At 40.3% G+C, this 20373-nt stretch overlaps 2 protein-coding genes across 2 annotated transcripts; both read right to left on the bottom strand.

Annotated features, from left to right (window-relative positions):
* Positions 1-4443: 4443 nt before the first annotated feature.
* PCDHB4 (protocadherin beta 4) lies at positions 4444-7082 on the bottom strand. Its single transcript, XM_089908582.1, has one exon. The coding sequence runs from the start codon at positions 6817-6819 to the stop codon at positions 4444-4446; it is 2376 nt and encodes a 791-aa protein (XP_089764708.1). The 5' UTR covers positions 6820-7082.
* Positions 7083-17080: 9998 nt separating this feature from the next.
* On the bottom strand, positions 17081-19938 carry PCDHB3 (protocadherin beta 3). The gene has a single exon (XM_022566786.2). It carries the CDS (start codon positions 19617-19619, stop codon positions 17268-17270), a length of 2352 nt encoding a protein of 783 aa, XP_022422494.2. The 5' UTR covers positions 19620-19938; the 3' UTR covers positions 17081-17267.
* Positions 19939-20373: the final 435 nt, after the last annotated feature.

Genomic DNA, 20373 nt, shown 5'->3' with positions numbered 1-20373 from the left:
AAACAGACCAATCACAACCACTGAAATTGAGACTGTGATTAAAAATCTTCCAACAAACAAAAGCCCAGGACCAGATGGCTTCACAGGCGAATTTTATCAAACACTTAGAGAAGAGCTAACACCTATCCTTCTCAAACTCTTCCAAAATATAGCAGAGGGAGGAACACTCCCAAACTCATTCTGCGAGGCCACTATCATCCTGATACCAAAACCAGACAAAGATGTCACAAAAAAAAGAAAACTACTTGCCAATATCACTGATGAACATAGGTGCAAAAATCCTCAATAAAATACTAGCAAACAGAATCCAGCAGCACATTAAAAGGATCATATACTATGATCAAGTGGGTTTATCCCAGGAATGCAAGGATTCTTCAATATATGCAAATCAATCAATGTGATACACCATATTAACAAATTGAAGGATGAAAACCATATGATCATCTCAAAGATAGAGAAAAAGCTTTCAACAAAATTCAACACCCATTTATGATAAAAACTCTCCAGAAAGTAGGCATAGAGGGAGCTTATCTCAACATAATAAAGGTCATATATGACAAACCCACAACCAACATCGTTCTCAATGGTGAAAAACTGAAACCATTTCCTCTAAGATCAGGAACACGACAAGGTTGCCCACTCTCACCACTATTACTCAACATAGTTTTGGAAGTTTTAGACACAGCAATCAGAGAAGAAAAAGAATAAAAGGAATCCAAATCAGAAAAGAAGAAGTAAAACTGTCACTGTTTGCAGATGACATGATACTATACATAGAGAATCCTAAAGATGCTACCAGAAAACTACTAGAGCTAATGAATGAATTTGGTAAAGTAGCAGGATACAAAATTAATGCACAGAAATCTCTTGCATTCCTATACACTAATGATGAAAATCTGAAAGAGAAATTAAAGAAACACTCCCATCTACCATTGTTTTTTATTCTCCTAATTGGGTTTCATTGAGCATCTTGAGCGGTACATTTTGTTCACCATTTTTGGAAAATTCTTGGTCATTATTTCTTTAAACATTGCTTATTCCCCATTCCTAGTCCTTCTAGGATTACAATCATATGTGTGTTGGAGTTTTTCATCATGTTCCACATGTCACTAAATATTCTTGTCTGTATTTTTAATTATTTCATTCCTCAGTGTTTCTATTTGGATATTTAATATTGGCCTGTCTTGCATTCACTAATCCTATAATCCTTTACGACTACTATGCCATTACCCAATCTAATATTTTAAAATTTCAGTTATTATATTCTTCAGTCCCAAAATTAATTTCCATTTTATTCCATTCTCTAGTGAAATTCTCTTCTACCTATTTTCTGTATTCCTTATTTTAACATATCAGTCATACTTATTTTAACATCACTGTCAGTAAATTCTAGTATGTATTTTATCTGTAGGTCTTCTGTATTGTCTGTTTTTTCCTCTAGGTTTTATTCATGTCAACCAGCCTTTTTGTATGTGTGCCTCATAATTTTTTATTGAATTCTGAAGATAAATGTAAAAAGCTGTCCAGGATCCAGATGATATTATTTTCTTCCAGAAAGAGTTCACCTTTTCCTCTGTTAGTTTGATAGAGTCATGTCTAATCAAATTGCCTTAATTGAAACAAGCACTGTGCTTAGTCAAGGTTCTTTGCAGTCCTGAAAAGCACCTGACCCTTCAGAATTTTCAGTTCAGAACTCAGTGTATTCTCCACAGCCTTTCCCATGGCAGGTCACAAACTCTAATTTTCATGCATTAAGACTATTAAAACGTCACTCTGCTTTTCAGAAATTTTCCTTCAAGTTTTTAGTCTTCTTCCCTGGAGTGTCCCAGAATTTGACAAGCATCATGAGGGGGAAAACTGGCCTTGAGCTTGAATCCTCCAGTTTGCCAAAGGCTATTGAAGTTACCCCATCCCTGGAAGAAGGCTTTTGTCTGTTCTTTGAGTTTGCAAATTTCCTTAGGGCAAATTGACTGTAGGAGTCAGTTCAGAACTCCAAGGATTTTCCTTTTCAGGAATCTTAGCCTCTTCAGTTCTTTTTATATCATCTGCTGTCTGTTGCTTGAAACTGGTAATTTCTGAATTTAAAACAGGTTTTATTGTTGTTTTCTGCTGTTAGATAATCCATCTAACCGGGAAACAGAATTCCACCAAATATGTGCATAACTTATAATTTAAGACTATTTAAAATCTATATTTTGTAATTTCTGGTAGTAAGAAATAGAGGGTCTTAAAGTGATGTGGGTTATATTGCCTTCAGTAGAATTTCTGTGCCTAAAACAGCATGTGTTAAACTCACTATATGCTATGCCTAAAAACAACAACAAAGGAATTGTAAAAAATACACATATAATAGCAGCACTTGAGAAACTATGATTGAAATGGGTATTATTATCCAGATATTTGGCCTCCATTCTCTATTTTTGTTTTGCAAAAGTAGAACTGGCCTGTTTTTCTTAAGGTATTCATTTTGTGGAAGTTATTTGGATTATATTTACTATTAAATTATAATCATTGAATTTTAACATGTTGATCTGTTCTACACCAAAGACTGGTGGTGATCCCCAGCTAGTAAGGAATGATCCATCCTTTATAAATACACACAGTAATTTATAAAGTAATACACAAAGTAATTCATAAATTTACTCATATAAATTCATAAATGTGGTTCTGAGTGTTTGGCCAGTCTCATTTGGGTGATTATATAAATTGGACTTTCCTGGCATAAACAAAAACATGAACTTAGATGTTCATAATGTTGAAATATATTGCTGAAAACTTCAATCACATTTCTTGTCATCATACATAAAAACTATTTCATTTAAATATCTAACAGTAAATGGAGAAGTTAAAGTAAATGGAGAAGTTAAAGTTGACTACTGTATTTATGTCATATATTTGTTTGTGTTTAACTTTGTTCTTATTTTTATCACTTTCTAATTTCAAGTATTAGATTGGATGAAGGCTAATAGCTATGTTTCAATAATAACTTAAACAGTAATTTTCCTTTTTTATTTCATTATATCCTTAGAAAAAATGTAATTCAGAGAAAGATGCAAGTAATTAAATTCCAGGAGGATGGCACAAGATCTAAAAATAAATACTTAGGTTATAAAGCAGGCTCTTTAATTACTCACATTGTGGCAAAAGTTCAATAACTGGTCTTGTAGTTACATCCATATAAATTTGGTTGGAAACCACATAATCGTCTTGCTTGGCTTAATGAACACAACATGAAACAATTATAATTCAGATAAGTTTATCTTAATTTCTATTCTTGTTGTCTTAAAAGAAAAAACAATGCTTGTTTCTTACTACTAAAAGTTAGCATAATTGAAAAAGTAAATTTATGCAAAATACCCAAACGCTACATTGAAGAACAAAACAAGGTGACTTGGCGATCAAAAATAAATCATCATTTTGTTCATAAAAGCTGCCCATGTTTGCAGAGTAACTTAAAATGAGCAATCAGACTAGAACATAATAACCAAAACTGAGAAGAAATTCTGACTCTTGAAACATGCAGAGAAGCTGCAGGAAAACCAAGAAAAACACATACGTTAAACTACATTTGAACTTCTGTTAATAGGGCAAAAGGAAGGACAAGAAAGTATATGCCCTCTACCTCTTGAGACCTTTTAAAGGATTTAGGGTTTACTTAAGGTTCTAAGATTTTAAGTATTTTACCAAGCAGTGACTTAGTTTTATTTTAGTGAAGTGATACCAAGTTATATAAGATTTTCCTCTTTGTTATTTATAAATGAGAATAATTTTTATTTTAATATCAGTGAGTATTTATGGAGCAATTACAATGTGCTACGTAAGTAGCAAACAAGATAATCTCTAGCATATACGGTGCTCACAATGGGATATGGTCACAACTGTAGTGTATCAATAATTTAATAAAGTGCATGTTTAGGTACAATTTGGGAGAAACAAGTATGCTAATTTATATGTTCATGGCTATTCAGGGGGGCATAGCCTGGTAGAAGAGTGAACAAGAAAGGTCTTAGGTAGCTACAAAGAATTTCAAACATTCTGGCCTTGCAAATATAAAGCTATGTGGTAAAGACAAGTACCAAAAATATATAGAAATGTAAGATTACACAGAAGCTTTAAAATGTTTCCCTGAAAAGACATTAACCAAGAAGTTCCTTTAAATAAAATTTCTTCTTACACTACTTGAGTAATTTATAGTTATGGAAAGATTAATCACCAAGAGAAGGTCAAATATGGAGAAATACATAATATCAAGTGTAACTAAAAATGCTAAATCCAAGCAATATTAATAAAAGGAAGATTTAGCACAGAGACATGCATAATTTGCAATAGAGATATACATATTTCTACAACAATACAATCTCAAGAGAAAGTAACGCAATGTGAGTCAGGTTTAACAAAATTGAGAGGCTCACTTGACCAAATACGACACTTAACCGAACAAAATTATTCCTGCAGTTGGGGCTTTCTTTTAATTTCTCTTTCTGTGTTCTGAACCAAGAGTTTGGGAAATACTGGCTTCAGGAATTTGAACTCACCAGTTTCATGGTCTCCCGTCAGACACACCTCGTACTGGTAGCTCTGGGACAGGGTCCCCGTGCCGCTGACGTCCACCAGGTGGCCCGGAAAGGGGCCCTCGGGCACCGAGCAGCGACCCACCGAGGCCGCCCCGCCCCTCCTGCACAGCCGCACCGCGAGGAACACCAGCACCGAGAAGAGGAAGAGCGACGACACCGACGCCAAGGCCACCACCAGGTAGACGGTGAGCGGGGCAGCCGGGGCCGCGTCCGCCGCTGCCGCTTCCGGGGCCGGCAGGTAGGGCTGCGAGAAGCCGTCCACCAGCAGCACGTGCAGCGTGACGCTGGCCGAGAGCGGCGGCTCGCCGTTGTCCTTGACCAGCACCAGCAGCTTGTGCTTGGCCGCATCGCGCTCGCTCAGCAGCCGGGCCGTGCGCACCTCGCCGTTGTGCGCCCACACGCCGAACAGGCCGGGCTCCGTGGCCTTGAGCAGCTGGTACGACAGCCAGGAGTTCTGGCCGGAGTCGCCGTCCACCGCCACCACCTTGGTCACCAGGTAACCCGCCTCGGCCTCTCTGGGCACCAGCTCGGTGCAGGGCGCCGAGGCGTTCTGCGGCGGGTACAGCACGAAGGGCGCGTTGTCGTTGTCGTCCGTCACGAGCACGCGCACCAGCGCCTGGCTGCTGAGCGCAGGCGAACCGCGGTCGGCGGCGCCCACGCGGAACTCGAACGCCCGCAGGGCCTCGTAGTCCAGGGACCTCAGGGCGAACAGGTGGCCGTTGTCCGGGTTGATGGACACCAGGGAGGCAAGGGGCACGTGCGCGTCGAGGGGCGGCAGCAGCGAGTAAGTGACCTGGGCGTTGGCGCCCTCGTCTCTGTCTGTGGCACGGACGCTGCCGATGTGCAGGGCGGGGCTGTTGTTCTCGCGGACGGACAGGGTGTAGGAGGTCTGGGTGAAGGCGGGGGCGTTGTCGTTGACGTCGGACACCAGCACGGTTATGTTGTGCTGGGTTTTCAGTCTCGGTGTCCCCATATCTGTGACGGTGATGGTGATGTTGTACTCGGCTCTGCTCTCTCTATCCAGAGGGCTTTCTGTTACCAGGGTGTAGAAATTCTTTAAAGTCGGTTTTAGAATGAATGGCAGATTACCTGGAATAGAGCAAACCATCCTTCCATTGTCTCCGGAGTCTCTATCTCGAATTCGGAAGATGGAGACTACAGTCTCAGGAGCATTTTCTGGGATGGAGCAGGTGAGTGAAGGTATGGTAATTTCAGGGGCGTTGTCATTCACATCTGCCACCTCTATGGCTACAGTGCCTTTTCCGGAAAGGCCTCCTCCATCTGTAGCCTCAATTTCCACGTGGTAAGATTTAATTTGTTCAAAATCCAATTTCTTTGTCAGTCGGATTTCTCCTGTGACTTCATTTATTGAGAAAGTTTGTTTAATTTCCTCTGATGCTTGGAACAAACCGTAGGAAACAGTCCCAAAGTTTCCAGCATCTACATCCCTAGCTAAAACAGTAAGTATTGGGGAGTCTAGGGGGATGTTTTCCAGAACCTGCACCTCATATGGAGTGTGCACAAACTCAGGAGCATTGTCATTGACATCCATGATCAGGATTCGTAACATGCTGGTGCCAGACCTAGGTGGAGACCCGCCATCCAGCGCCATGAGGGTTAAGCTGAACTCAGGCTGCTCCTCTCGATCCAGTGCTTTGTCCTGCACCAAATCTGGATATTTATTGCCCTCACTATGATTTCGAGTGACAACGTGAAAATGAGAATTGGGGCTGATAGTGTATTTTTGAAGACCATTGCTGCCCACATCCAAATCCTGAGCTAATTTCAACGGAAAAACAGTCCCTGGCTGGCTGTTTTCCGGTATTTTCAGGAGCATTTCCCTATTCGGGAATACTGGGGAGTGGTCATTTATGTCCTGGATTAATAGTTCTCCTTCAAAAAATTGCACCGGAGTTTCCAGGAACACTTGGAAATGCAGCACACAGGGTTCAACGGGGCCACATATATCTTCCCGGTCTAGTTTCTCCCTCAAAAGCAAATCTCCAGTCTGGCGATCTAGCAGCAAGCGCTGCTTGTCATCGTCACACACCACCTGGGCCGACCGGGCGGCCAGCTCCCCAATTCCCAGGCCCAGGTCCTTGGTCAAATGGGCTATAAAGGAGACGCTCTCTGTTTCTTCCAGCACAGAATAACGAATAGGCGCAGGGTGAGCCTGAGATAAGAATACTATCAAAATAAATGTCATCACTTGCCTGTTTTGTTGAATTCTCTCTAGCGTCTCCATGTTGGAGCCAGAGTGCTTACATCCAGTCCCTTCAGCAACCACAAAAAGACCCGAGGTATTAAATTCTGACTTCTTGCTTGGTAGAATCTTCACAAAATTGCCTTTAATCTTAAAGTCGTTTAGTATATCGCTTCCCAAACTCGTTGGTAACCCAGCACGACTGGCAAAGCTTCTTCTGTGTGGTGTTGATTTCGGCTGGCAACAAAGGAACACGGGAGCTTTTTAGGGCTCCTTATTCACAGTCTTAGCCGGCAGCGCCACCCTGCGTCCTTATTGAGAAACTAATACTGTAGTCTCAAGTCAGCCTATTTTGGAAGTGTCCAAATGCAAGCCCTTTAAAAAAGTGTATAGAAGTTTTTTTTTTTTTTTGCGGTACGCGGGCCTCTCACCGCTGTGGCCTCTCCCGCCGCGGAGCACAGGCTCCGGACGCGCAGGTCCAGTGGCCATGGCCCACGGGCCCAGCCGCCCCGCGGCATGCGGGATCCTCCCGGACCGGGGCAAGAACCTGCGCCCCCTGCATCAGCAGGCGGACCTCCAACCACTGCGCCAAGAGGGAAGCCCTAGAACTTTAAAAAGTTTTGTTATTCCATTAAATGGCTTAAGGTATAGGTTATTCCATTACATTGCATGAGCTAGAATAATTGTGAGCACAAAGCAAGGGGCTGTCTTCCTCTCCCCATACCCTTACAAGTGGAACTTAAAGAACTCCATTTCCCCTTTGTCATAATCTAACCAGGGGAGATAAACTCTTATAAAATTATAATTAATAATAGTTTTATCTGTTTATTTCCAAGTATGTGAGAAATTTATGATGGTGCAAAAAGTTTGTGTAAGGTGTTCTGTACCACTTGGTCTCAGGTTCTATTTTTTTACACTGGTGTGCAAACAGTAATACAGTTGAATAAAGAGGCATCTTGCTTTGTTATAAGTCCTTTTACAGTGTGAACCCACATTAAAATATTAAGGAGATCAAATAGTATTAGAATCAGATTCTTAGATCCAGAGAGGAAATGAAAGGATTTTTACAGATAAAGAAACAGAAGCTCAGAGGGTGATAGGACTTGATTATTCTACTTGACTATTATCAGGATAATATCAAGACAAAATTGAGTGAAAATCATAGAATTTTATTAAGGTAAAGCCTTTAAGTTTAAGCTGATTTAGCTAGATATCTGTATTTAATAATGAGTTTGCTTCTTACCACATTGATCCTTTGTAGCCCAGATATCACATTCCTTGACTAGCCAATTTGCGGGAAGACAAGCAGTGATTTAAAACATTTTAATGTGTGAGCAAAGGGTACCTCAAGCTTTGCCTACTTATATATGGTGAAGAGGAGAGACTTGTTTATAAAATGGATTTCAGTGCAGCATGCAGCTATTGTGATTTCCCTGATATAGTAAGTTAACTGAGACACAGTTAATCAGTTTACTGGTTACAATTAGTATATTGAATGGAGTACCACTTATCTTGGTACATATGGGATTTCTCCTCAAATATCTTATAATTTAATTACTTAATTAACTTCATAAATTATGATCCACATTTAATGAATTATTTTAAAATCATGTCAGTAATCTTAGATTCTGATAATGATAGAAAATATTAGGAAAAATTATTATTATTATTATTTACTATTTTTTGGCCATGCTGCGCACATGCGCAGTCTTAATTCCACAACCAGAGATCGAACCCGTGTCCCCTACAGTGGAAGCGTGGAGCCTTAACTGCTGGTCCGCCAGGGAAGTCCCAGGAAACATTATTTTTGAAAGAAGCCTGGACTATAGTAGTCATTCAGTAAATATCATTTGGATAAATTAATTAACCCACTCTAATGATCATATTTCTACCTATATTAGATTACTGTGAGATCATGCATTCAGCCATGAACATGTCTGACACTGAATACAGAATTCTGAGAGATGAGAGTATAATACACGCTAAGCACTGTTCAAATAAATTTACTTTTATTCTAGATCTGTTAATTCCTGTTGTAAGAGATCTAGTAATAGCAATAATAGTAATATTAATATGCTGTAGAATTTTCTTTCATGCTTAAGGCAAATCAGAGAAATATATATCAACATTAAGTGAAATGATAAAAAATAATAAACATACTGAAAAGAAAAAAAGAAAATATTATTTTAGATATAAATGGAAAGCAAATTTCCTGAATGAAACAAAAAATTGTTTTGTACTATATTAACTGAGCTCTAGTTAAAGTTAAAGAGTTCAGGACAAAATTCAAACTAGATTTTGTTTACTTATTCCTATATGCTGACATAGTAATAGTGTTGCAGATTAGCTCTTTTCGATCCCTTTTGTCAGTCCAAAACAAATGAAATCTAGGTAATATTAACATATATGTGTCACTATATGCCAGATAGTACTCTATGCATTTTACATACACTAACTCATTTTATCCCTCAAACAACCCTATGAGGTGGGCACTCTTATTAGGCACATTTTATAGACAAAGACGTTGAGGAATAGAAAGTTTAAATAATCTGCCCATAGTCATGCACCATGTGAAAATGGCAAAGGTAGGATTCAAACTATTACAGAATGGCTCCAGAATCCATTCTTTGATCTAACTAAGTGGAATTAGAGAGGTGAACAACATTTTAGGTAATTTAGATCCAAACTTCAGCCTTGCCTTGGGTACACAGATATCATAGGTGAAATATATTTCTATTCAAATTTTCAATTAATATAAGAATCTTTTAAATAGTTTGTCTCCCTTTAGAGATAGGTACCAGCAAAAAGAGGTGTTTACAAAATTTAGAAATTGAAAGGAAAACTAAGAGTCTTTTGTTGAGATCATTAATTAGGTTTAAAAAAAAAAACTAAGAGTGACATGAATAATGAATTCCCTGTAGCCTTAAATATATATATATATATATATATATGTATAGATCTTTTGAAATGTTATCAGTGTGTAAAGTTAAAATCAAGAAAGGTGGCCTAAGATGATAGTTTAACATTGCATCATGGATTATTTGGCCAAACTGCCAAACTTATCAGAAAAAAACTATTATATCTGCACGGAAGAGGCAATAATGATAAAGAGAATGACTACCTGCAAAACCATTCCATTCCAGTCAGGAAAGCTGCATTATCCATTCTGAAGGATTCATACAACAACTTACACAATTGGTTGCCAGACCTGAAGCACAATATTTAAAACATTTCTTCCATTTTGAATACACAAAGAGAGATAGAATAGTTAGAGGGATACTCTGGTAATTAAATATCAGTTTTAATTCCTCCTTGGTAAATTACAGGCAAGAACTTTAAATATCCTTGAGGGAAAGATAAAAATCATTTTAAAGGAATTTGAATACAAGAAGTCCTGAAGTTCAAATGCTAAACACATACTTTGAAGTTTTGAGTAGTCTCACTTGTTTAAAAAAAGAGAGAGAGAATGCTTTTTTAAACTTCATGATGACTTGAGGGCTGTTTTGCTCTTAACTTGGAGGGGGAAAGTACAGAGGGATATTAAGCAATAATTGTTGAAAGGAGAGATGAATTGGTGAAATATGTATTAGATTTTAAATAGTATTTTTAGTTACTGAAATCACTTCAAATAGTATTATTTCAAAATATTAAGCAGCATTGATAATTGGTAATTATAAATGGTTTCTAGATTTTACTAGAAATTCTTATAAAAGGAATTATCTTTTGGAATTTTCTACTAAATAGATAAATTAGATTGATCAGCTGGCCATTCAAATGAAATAACCGTAAAGGAAACAATACTTGTCACTGGTAAAAGCAAACTAAAATTTAATATCTTTTAACCTTTTACTATCTTATAGGTAAACTGAAGCTATGTTTTTAAAAAATCACACTAATTGAAATGCAAATTTAGAAGGGAGATATTTGAATAATTAGAGTGTTTGGCCTTAGAAATTTGTGATGAAATCCAATATAATTTCTAATAATTCCTTGTATTACGTACTATATTAAAAATAGGGGCTTCCCTGGTGGCGCAGTGGTTGAGAGTCCACTTGCCGATGCAGGGGACGCGGGTTCGTGCCCGGGTCCGGGAAGATCCCACATGCCGCGGAGCGGCTGGGCCCGTGAGCCATGGCCGCTGAGCCTGCGCGTCCGGAGCCTGTGCTCCGCAACGGAAGAGGCCACAACAGTGAGAGGCCCGCGTACCGCAAAAAAAAAAAAAAAAAGTATTTGTATGTTTAATTTTTCAAGATTGTTTTGGCTACTTGCATTTCCAAGTGAATTTTACTTTCAATTTGCTAATTTCTGCAAAAAAAAAAAAACCAAGCCTGCTGGGATTTTGGTAGGGATTCAGTTGAATCTGTGAACCAACGTTAAATCTTCCAACACATGAACAGTTTTCCATTTACTTAGGTTTTCTTTAATTTCTTTCACTGATGTTTTATAGTGTTTGGCATACAAGTCTTGCACTTATTAAATTTATTCCTAAGTATTGTATTATTATTATTATTATTATTATTTTGTGGTACGTGGGCCTCTCACTGTTGTGGCCTCTCCCGTTGCGGAGCACAGGCTCTGGACGCGCACGCTCAGCGGCCAAGGCTCACGGGCCCAGCCGCTCGGCGGCATGTGGGATGTTCCCGGACCGGGGCATGAACCCGCGTCCCCTGCATCGGCAGGCGGACTCTCAACCACTGCGCCACCAGGAAAGCCCAGCTGTGGGTTTTTATAGTTGCGTTTTATCAACTTGAGGATATTCCCTATAATTCTTAGTTTCATGAGTGTTTTTATTATGAAAAGGTGTTGTATTTTGTACAATGCTTTTCCTGCATTTATTGAAATGGTTGTATGGTTTTCCTTTTCTGTTAATACGGTATATTGCATTAATTGATTTTCATATGTTAAATCAACCTGTATTTCTGGGACAAATCCCACTTGGTCATGTTGTATAATCCTTTTCACATGTTGCTGGAGTCAGTTTGCTAATATTTTGTTGAGGACTTTTTGTACCTATATTCACAAGAGATAATGGTATTTAATTTCCTTTCCTTGTGTTATCTTTGGTTCTGGCAGCAGGGTAATACTGGCCTCATAAAATGAATTGGGAAGTGGTCCCTGCTCCCTTTTTTTTTAAAACAAGTTTGTGAAATATTGGTGTTAATTCTTTTTTTAAAAAAAATATTTATTAATTTATTTGGCTACACCTGGTCTTAGTTGCAGCACTCGAGATCTTCGTTGCCACATGCAGGATCTTCATTGCAGCATGCAGTATCTTTAGTTGAGGCATGCGGGATCTAGTTCCCTGACCAGGGATCAAACCTGGGCCCCCTGTATTGGGAGCATGCAGTCTTAGCCACTGGACCACCAAAGAAGTCCTTGGTGTTAATTCTTTAAATGTTCAGTACAATTCAGCAGTGAAGCCATCTAGTCCTGGCTTTTCCTGGTGGAAAGTTTTCTGACTACTGATTAAGTCTTGTTGAATAGGATGAAACATTCAGGATAAAGAAATCCATTTCCCCAGAGATAAATATAATGGGGAAAAAAACCTCAAAAGACAATACTTAGAGAACACAATTTTAATTTTTGATAAACTTCTAATTTTTCTAGAACTTCAGTTTCTAATCAAAGTCTTTCCTCATGGACAGCCCATATTAGTTGGACACTAATGACTTCAAAAATCTGAACCCATGGGCTTCCCTGGTGGCACAGTGGTTGAGAGTCCGCCTGCCGATGCAGGGGACACGGGTTTGTGCCCCAGTCTGGGAGGGCCCCACATGCCGCGGAGCGGCTGGGCCCATGAGCCATGGCCACTGAGCCTGCGCGTCCGGAGCCTGTGCTCCTCAGCGGGAGAGGCCGCAACAGTGAGAGGCTCGCGTACCAAAAAAAAAAAATATCTGAACCCATTTGTCTCTGATATTCCAATCAGAAACCTCTCATATTAGTAGTTCTGGAACTAAGTCTTAGTGATGTTGACATCCCCAGAATGCTCAGAAGGTGGCCTTATGAGCAGCTCTCCACTGAAGGCTCCTTGTTCATCCTCCACATTTGAGTATCATTGAATAGGAGCAGAGAGAATTGAAAGAGGAAGATGGCTAAATCAAATTAGTGATCAAGAGGATAGAGCATGTGTTGGCTTGAGTAAACTTCTGTGGGTGGTTCAAGGAACAGAAGGTAGGGCTGGGATAGGTCCTAGACCAGGTATAGCATGATTATGCCAAATAGGAGGTGGCTTCTAGTTGTCTTTAATGACAGCACAAGTTTGTGCCTGGCTCTGTCTGTCTCTTAGGAGCCTAGATATGCTTCAGTGCTCTATACTTCCAGGTTGTGGGTCCACGTGCTAAACATTAAGTACTTTGAGGTTTTGAATCATTGATAAAATAGTCATGAGTTCTAGCTCATCACCATCCAGGATACCACCTTGTTGTACCTGGTACCAACTCAGTACACAATACAGGATTGCTTAGCAGTGGGTTTTCTTTGTCATCCAGCAAGTTGGGTGTGTCATCCAGGACCACCATATGCAGCACTGTCATGCATATTAATCAGGACCATGTTTTTTCCCTGTAGGTAATTCTCATGTATCAATTACTTCAGTTACAACTCATTTTCCTCAAAATCAGCTTTATTCTAAGATTAAATCAGCTTGTATACTCTAAAGATTGAAAAGTAAATGATGTCTTCATTAGCTCTCATGTCTATAGCCTTATCAGACATCATGACAGCCAAGAAGCAGAGGGTGACAGTCCCTAAGATTTTGCTTCATAGAGCAAATGCAGAGCAGTGCCACCCAAGGGAGACTGGGGCCCAGCTCAAACGCATCATTAGGTGTTGGTCCAGAACTTCTACTTGTGTGTGGCAAAGTTGAGCTAAGCTTCGTAATTAAGGCTTGGATTTGTAGAGCCTGAGGCTGTAACCACTTTGAGACTCCTTCCTCCCTTTGCAAGGCTACCAAAACCAGTAATGGTATGAGGGAAACCTCCAATAGAACATGAGTTCTCAATAAAATATCACCAACTAACAAGACTAACAGTGTGAAAAACAGACTCAACAAATAAAAGATGTATACAGAAGAAACAGAGATTGGAACAATATGGAAAGAACTTAAAAGTAAACGATATTTAATTTCCTCCAACAAAAAAGAAGGAAATGGCAATTGTTTAAAAAAAAAAAAAAAGAACAAATTGTGAAAACCTGCCACATGGAAATTTTGGGGGAAAAAAGCCCACCAAAAACTATAGTTAATTTTAAAAACTTCAGTATATTGGGTGAATCTCAAGTTTGGACCTAGCAAATATCAGAACATCAAGAATAAAGAAAACATCTTAGAGTAAAGAAGTTTACAGATAAAAGAATGAGAACTAGACTGATAGACTGTTCATCAACCATCTTCAATACCAAAAGAGGGAGAAGGAAAATTAGTTTACATTTTATTTTTTTATATAAATTTCTTTATTTTTTTGCTGCGTTGGGTCTTCGTTGCTGTGCACGGGCTTTTGCTAGTTGCGGCGAGCGGGGTCTACTCTTCGTTGCGGTGCGCGTGCTTTTCATTGAAGTGGCTTCTCATGTTGCAGAGCATGGGCTCTAGGCGCGTGGACTTCAGTAGTTGTGGCTTGTGAGCTCTAGAGCGCAGGCTCAGTAGTTGTGGTTCACGAGCTTAGTTGCTCCGCAGCATGTGGGATCTTCTCAGACTAGGGCTCGAACCCGTGTCCCCTGTATTGGCAGGCGGATTCTTAACTGCTGCACCAACAGGGAAGTCCCTAGTTTACATTTTAAAATCTATGACCAACCAAGCTATTGGCTAAGAACATGAGGATTAGACATAGAAATAACTGAATTATGCCTAATAGGTTGCCAGCTTTAAAACATGTAACAATCTACTCTAAGAAGCAAAATATAGTAGTGGAATATATTTTTTAAAACTGTCATTTTTTAAAGTCCCCATTTGCAAGGAAGCCATATTCAAGGATTAAGGAAGATTTATTAAAGGTGTGGTAAGTTAGTTCACTAGTTTTAATGAGTGATATCTGAATATAGTTAAGTCTTTTAACAACTCTACATAAAAGTTTAAAGTTCATTTTCATCTCTTTGCCTTTCAGTAGTAAAAACTAGATTAGAATATTAGTAAGAGATCAATCTGGAAATAATTCACAGTAATGAATTTGTCCATCCTTTAAAAGAAAAACTACTGGGAAATTATTATGAACGTAGAAAGTCATCATTTTTACCTAGTGCTGGACTTTCGCTTGGGGGAATTCCAAGAAGTGGCAAAGATAGTTAGTACTATACATATAGTGCCCTCTCTGTCATGTACTTAATATAATATCCAGGTAAAGAAGTTTCTGAAAGTTGTCTTCAAATAAAAGGGTAAAAGGTTTCCAATAGCCAAGAAATAAAAGCAACTTTGAACCAAGAGTAAGGTATAATTTTTTCCTATCTTCAAATTTAGTCCATATGATCTTTTCTGGCTTTACTAAACTCTGATCACTTCTCAACAATATGTGAATTCAGTGCATCTATCAACTAAGATATTATTAAGTATCTGTTCTTCTTATGTCTGGGTCTAAATAACTCCCCGGTTATATAGTGCCTCCAATTTGAGTCCAAAATCATATACCATATTGGCCAAAAAAGAACTGGCCTCCATATTTTCTGTAGTTGAAAACTTCCCTGGTTCTGACATGAGCTGGAACTAAGCCAGCCAATACAGAGAAGTCTTGATCAGAACTCTTTGCCTTTTCTCTGATCTTCATGAAAATTCAGCTAAGTATAAAAAGAAGAAAAAAAAAATCTGACCCAAGAGCCAGATTCAATATCTCTATAAAGTACTTAATGAGTGAAAGGAAATACTGTCTTTCCCCTGATTACTAAGGATTCATGTATTTGACTCTCATACATAAAATAACACCATTTTAATATGATGATAACTTTATGTGTGATTGAAGACCTGTCAGTATTAAATTTTTTGTTTTTTTTTACAGTCATTAAGGGGTTTTAAATTTTTGAGCTATAATTGACATGTAACACTATATTGGCTTCAGGTGTGACAATGATTTGATATTTGTGCATATTGCAAATGATGACATAAGTCTAGTTAACATCTAGTTAACAACATTCTTTTTCTCTTTTGAGAATTTTCAGAATCTTTGAGAAACTTCAGTTCTCTTTCTTCTAGTCATGAGTATTCAATCTCTGGAAAGTTCTATGCCTCTGGATGAGAAAATGCCTATGAGGAGAAATTTTATTTTTTCCTAATCAGATTTTTTAATTGGGGACCAAATATTTTGTACTTTAAAATAAGATTTTTCTCTATTTCATTCAAAATAGACATAAAAATTGATGTTTGGTTGCTTCAAGAGTTTATTCTTAGTTGTAGTTAATTTAGACTTTCACAGTGATATCGCTCTCTCCCCTTTAGAACTTCCCATTCTTCTAATCTTCTTTTAATTACTCTGTAGGAGGTAGAATGCTGATGTGGTTGGGCAGTGTTTATCCCAGAAGGACCATACATAATCCTAAGTCATGTCAGGTTGAAATCTGAAGGAGGGAACTAAGAGAGGAAACAAAGAAAATATTTCCTTCATATATCACCATATAAATGCCAAGTAGATATTAATTTTTTTAAAGTAGGATTGGATGGGACACCACTTTTGCTATAAAGCATTTAGAGAGCATATATACATGTACTTTCTTGAAATTTTTTTAAAATGGCCCTCAGGTTGATAATACTTACATCTCAGAAGTTAAAAAACAAATTGTCATTCCACCAGATGCTTATTAAATACTCTTTTCGTGCCAAACGGAAAAGCACGATCAGTTGTTCAAAATGCCTATGTTTAATTTTTTTTCTCAGTCATCCATCATAAATACACTTTAGGCAAATCTAAGAGTAATCTGACCTATTAACCTCCATTTTTTGTCCAATTTTAGCCAATATAAGTATATACAGTGTTGAAATATTAGTTGGAAATGTCAAAGCAGAAAATGAATTACATGTGTAAGTTTTATTTGAGTACTAAGCCCCTACAGGATGATACACCTTAAAATGGTACATATTAAAACATTTTTAGTTATCTACTTCATTAACCACAGACAAAGTTGCTTTAGGAGTATTATAAAGAATATTACCTGACTATATTCAATAGGGTAAATTATAATATTGGTGGTTCAGAACTCTCTCTACATTGCTTTGGATAGAGAATTTGAAATGACTACCTTAAATAAACCTATTTGAAATCATCATTAAAAGATAATGCATTTATTTTTACTCACCTATTAGAAAAAGAAAGAGGCATTAATACTGGATTGAAAAGGTAGGAAGCAGATGAAAAAAGAACATGCAGGGTTAACTAGACAGAAAGTAAAATCAAAATATAAACAAAATACTTTATCAACTCAAGAGCCTTGACTTAAAAGAAAGCATTCGTAGCCAGACAACTTTCTGATTCTTCTGTTAATGAAACCTACGCTATATTTGAAATTGCCTTTTTGCACTACTCCTGCCCAGAGTCTTGAACCAGACCGCTAGGGAGAATCGGGTTCAAGAAGTTAAATTCATGTAACCCGGAGCCTCCCGTCAGACACACCTCATACTGGTAGCTCTGCGACAGGGTCCCCGTGCCGCTGACGTCCACCAGGTGGCCCGGAAAGTGGCGCTTGGGCACCGAACAGCGACTCACCGAGGCCGCCCCGCCCCTACTGCACAGCCGCACCGCGACGAACACCAGCACCGAGAAGAGGAAGAGCGACGACACCGACGCCAAGGCGACCACCAGGTAGACGGTGAGCGGGGCGGCCGGGACCGCGTACGCCACTGCCGCTTCAGGGACCGGCAGGTAGGGCTGCGAGAAGCCGTCCACCAGCAGCACGTGCAGCGTGACGCTGGCCGAGCGCGGCGGCTCGCCGTTGTCCTTGACCAGCACCAGCAGCCTGTGCTTGGCCGCGTCGCGCTCGCTCAGCAGCCGGGCCGTACGCACCTCGCCGTTGTGCGCCCACACGCCGAACAGGCCGGGCTCCGTGGCCTTGAGCAGCTGGTACGACAGCCAGGCGTTCTGGCCCGAGTCTCCGTCCACCGCCACCACCTTGGTCACCAGGTAGCCCGCCTCGGCCGCCCTGGGCACCAGCTCGGTGCAGGGCGCCGAGGCGTTCTGCAGCGGGTACAGCACGAAGGGCGCGTTGTCGTTGTCGTCCGTCACGAGCACGCGCACCAGCGCCTGGCTGCTGAGCGCGGGCGAGCCGCGGTCGGCGGCGCCCACGCGGAACTCGAACGCCCGCAGGGCCTCGTAGTCCAGGGACCTCAGGGCGAACAGGTGGCCGTTGTCCGGGTTGATGGACACCAGGGAGGCCAGGGGCACGTGCGCGTCGAGGGGCGGCAGCAGCGAGTAGGTGACCTGGGCGTTGGCGCCCTCGTCTCTGTCTGTGGCGCGGACGCTGCCGATGTGCAGGGCGGGGCTGTTGTTCTCGCGGACGGACAGGGTGTAGGAGGTCTGGGTGAAGGCGGGGGCGTTGTCGTTGACGTCGGACACCAGCACGGTTATGTTGTGCTCGGTTTTCAGCCTGGGGGTTCCCATATCTGTGACGGTGATGGTGATGTTGTACTCGGCTCTGATCTCTCTGTCCAGTTCTCCTTCTGACAGTAGGGTATAAAAATTCTCTACAGATGGTTTCAGGATGAAGGGGAGATCGTTCTCGATGGAACACACTATTTTCCCATTGTCTCCAGAGTCTAGGTCGGAAACACTGAAAACAGCCACCACAGTCTCTGGCGAGTTCTCTGGGATAGGGCTGGTAATTGAGGACAAGGTCAGTTCTGGTGGGTTGTCGTTCACATCAACCACCTGAACTATCACTGTTGATTTTCCTGAAAGGCCTCCACCATCCTTGGCTTCTATGTCCACTTCGTAAGTATGGATCGCCTCAAAATTCAAATATTTGATTAGTCGGATATCACCAGTAATTGGATTTAGTTGAAAAGTTTTTCTAATTTCTTCAGAAACGTGAAAAAATGCATATGATATTGTCCCCAAATTTCCTGTATCTAAGTCAGAAGCTGAAACAGTGACAATAAGAGAGTTAACGGGGCTGTTCTCTAGAACTTGAACCTCATAGAGGGACTGTGTAAATTCTGGGGTGTTGTCGTTTATGTCTAAGACCAGGATGTGGACCTGGGCGGTCCCAGACCTCCGTGGAGTCCCGCCATCCAGCGCAGTGAGCATTAACCTAAGCTCTGGCTGCTCCTCACGATCCAGTGCTTTGTCTAGTACTAGTTCTGGGTACTTCCTTCCATCCCTACGACTGCGTGTGAGAACGTGGAAATGGGAATTAGGAGTGATCGTGTAGTTTTGGAGACTGTTTCTTCCCACATCCAAGTCTTCAGCATTTCCCAAAGGAATTATTGTTCCTGGTGGAGTGTTTTCTAGGATTTTCAGCTGCATTTCATTTTCAGAGAATGCTGGAGAATGGTCATTTACGTCTATCACCTGGAGATCATTTGTAATAAACTGCAAGGGGTTTTGCAGTAATATCTGAAACTGCAGTATGCATGGCTCTGCGGAGCCGCATAGCTCCTCCCGGTCCAATTTCTCATGCAGAAGCAAATCACCGGTCTGATGGTTGAGCTGAAAATACTGTCTGTTCCCTTTAGACACAACTTGGGCCCCTCTCGCGGCCAGTTTCCCTACACTCAGCCCCAGATCCTTTGCTAGATTGGAGATGAAAAACCCCCTCTCTTTTTCCTCAGCCACAGAGTAGCGTCTCGACTGGGACCCAGCCAGAGACCCACCCAGAAAAACAAAGAGAAACAGGACTTGCCTTTGTCTAAGAAAGCACTCTCCTCCGGCCTCCATTGCATTTTCTGCCCTGTTCTTCCGAGAAGTATTGTCAAGCCAGCCTCCAAGAGCACTGGGAAACGCAGTCTTTTGCCTCCAAACCTTTGAAGAAAACCTAGCAAATAATCCTTACCAGAGTCTTAGATTTGCTTGCTTAAAAATCTGCCCCGGCTCACAACCCCTAGTTTACTGCACTGAATCGTTGTGTTACAGAGTATATACACAGTGCCTGCGGTTTAATTCTCCTTCTTAGTCAACAGCGCCACCGTGCGTTCGCTCACAGTTTCAAAATCTTGGAGAAGGTGATGTTTGCTGGGCTTTTTGTTTTGATTTTTTTAATCGCTTATTCCCTTTTATCAAACCGAGTTGATGCTACTGTAGGAATTTCTTCTGTTATATGGTTCAAATAAACACAATCTAGGGAGAAGAAATGCGCTCTTATCTAAAAGAAGTGACTGTCCCTGGTAGAGTCCCATTTCCATGATTTTGCGGAAGTGGGCACCTGCTAGAACTACTCACCCCACCTCCTGTAATTATTACAGAAAAAGATTTGCTCTAAGTGATGAAGCTTCGCTTTCCTACTTGTGTTTTTCTTTATCTTCCAAATTTTGTAAAATGCACACGAGTTGCATTTATAGTCAGAAAAATGCTACGAAAAGACAACCTCAAGCAAGGTGATAAAAAATTATAATAGATCATGTTAGGGGATATATCCAGAGACCACAAATGCCTAATTCCTTCCACATTTTCGCACTCACTCAAGGAACACAGA

This window comes from Delphinapterus leucas, chromosome 3 (genome assembly GCF_059928025.1).
Source record: "Delphinapterus leucas isolate spDelLeu-1000000601 "Yukka" chromosome 3, BTC_Dleu_Yukka2, whole genome shotgun sequence".
Taxonomy (NCBI): Eukaryota; Metazoa; Chordata; class Mammalia; order Artiodactyla; family Monodontidae; genus Delphinapterus; species Delphinapterus leucas.
Note: the sequence above shows the minus strand (reverse complement) of the source record. Positions and strands in the feature narration are given on the sequence as shown.

Coding starts and splice junctions, on each gene's coding strand:
- PCDHB4 (XM_089908582.1), bottom strand. CDS start 6,819: ATGGAGACGCTAGAGAGAATTCAACAAAACAGGCAAGTGATGACATTT.
- PCDHB3 (XM_022566786.2), bottom strand. CDS start 19,619: ATGGAGGCCGGAGGAGAGTGCTTTCTTAGACAAAGGCAAGTCCTGTTT.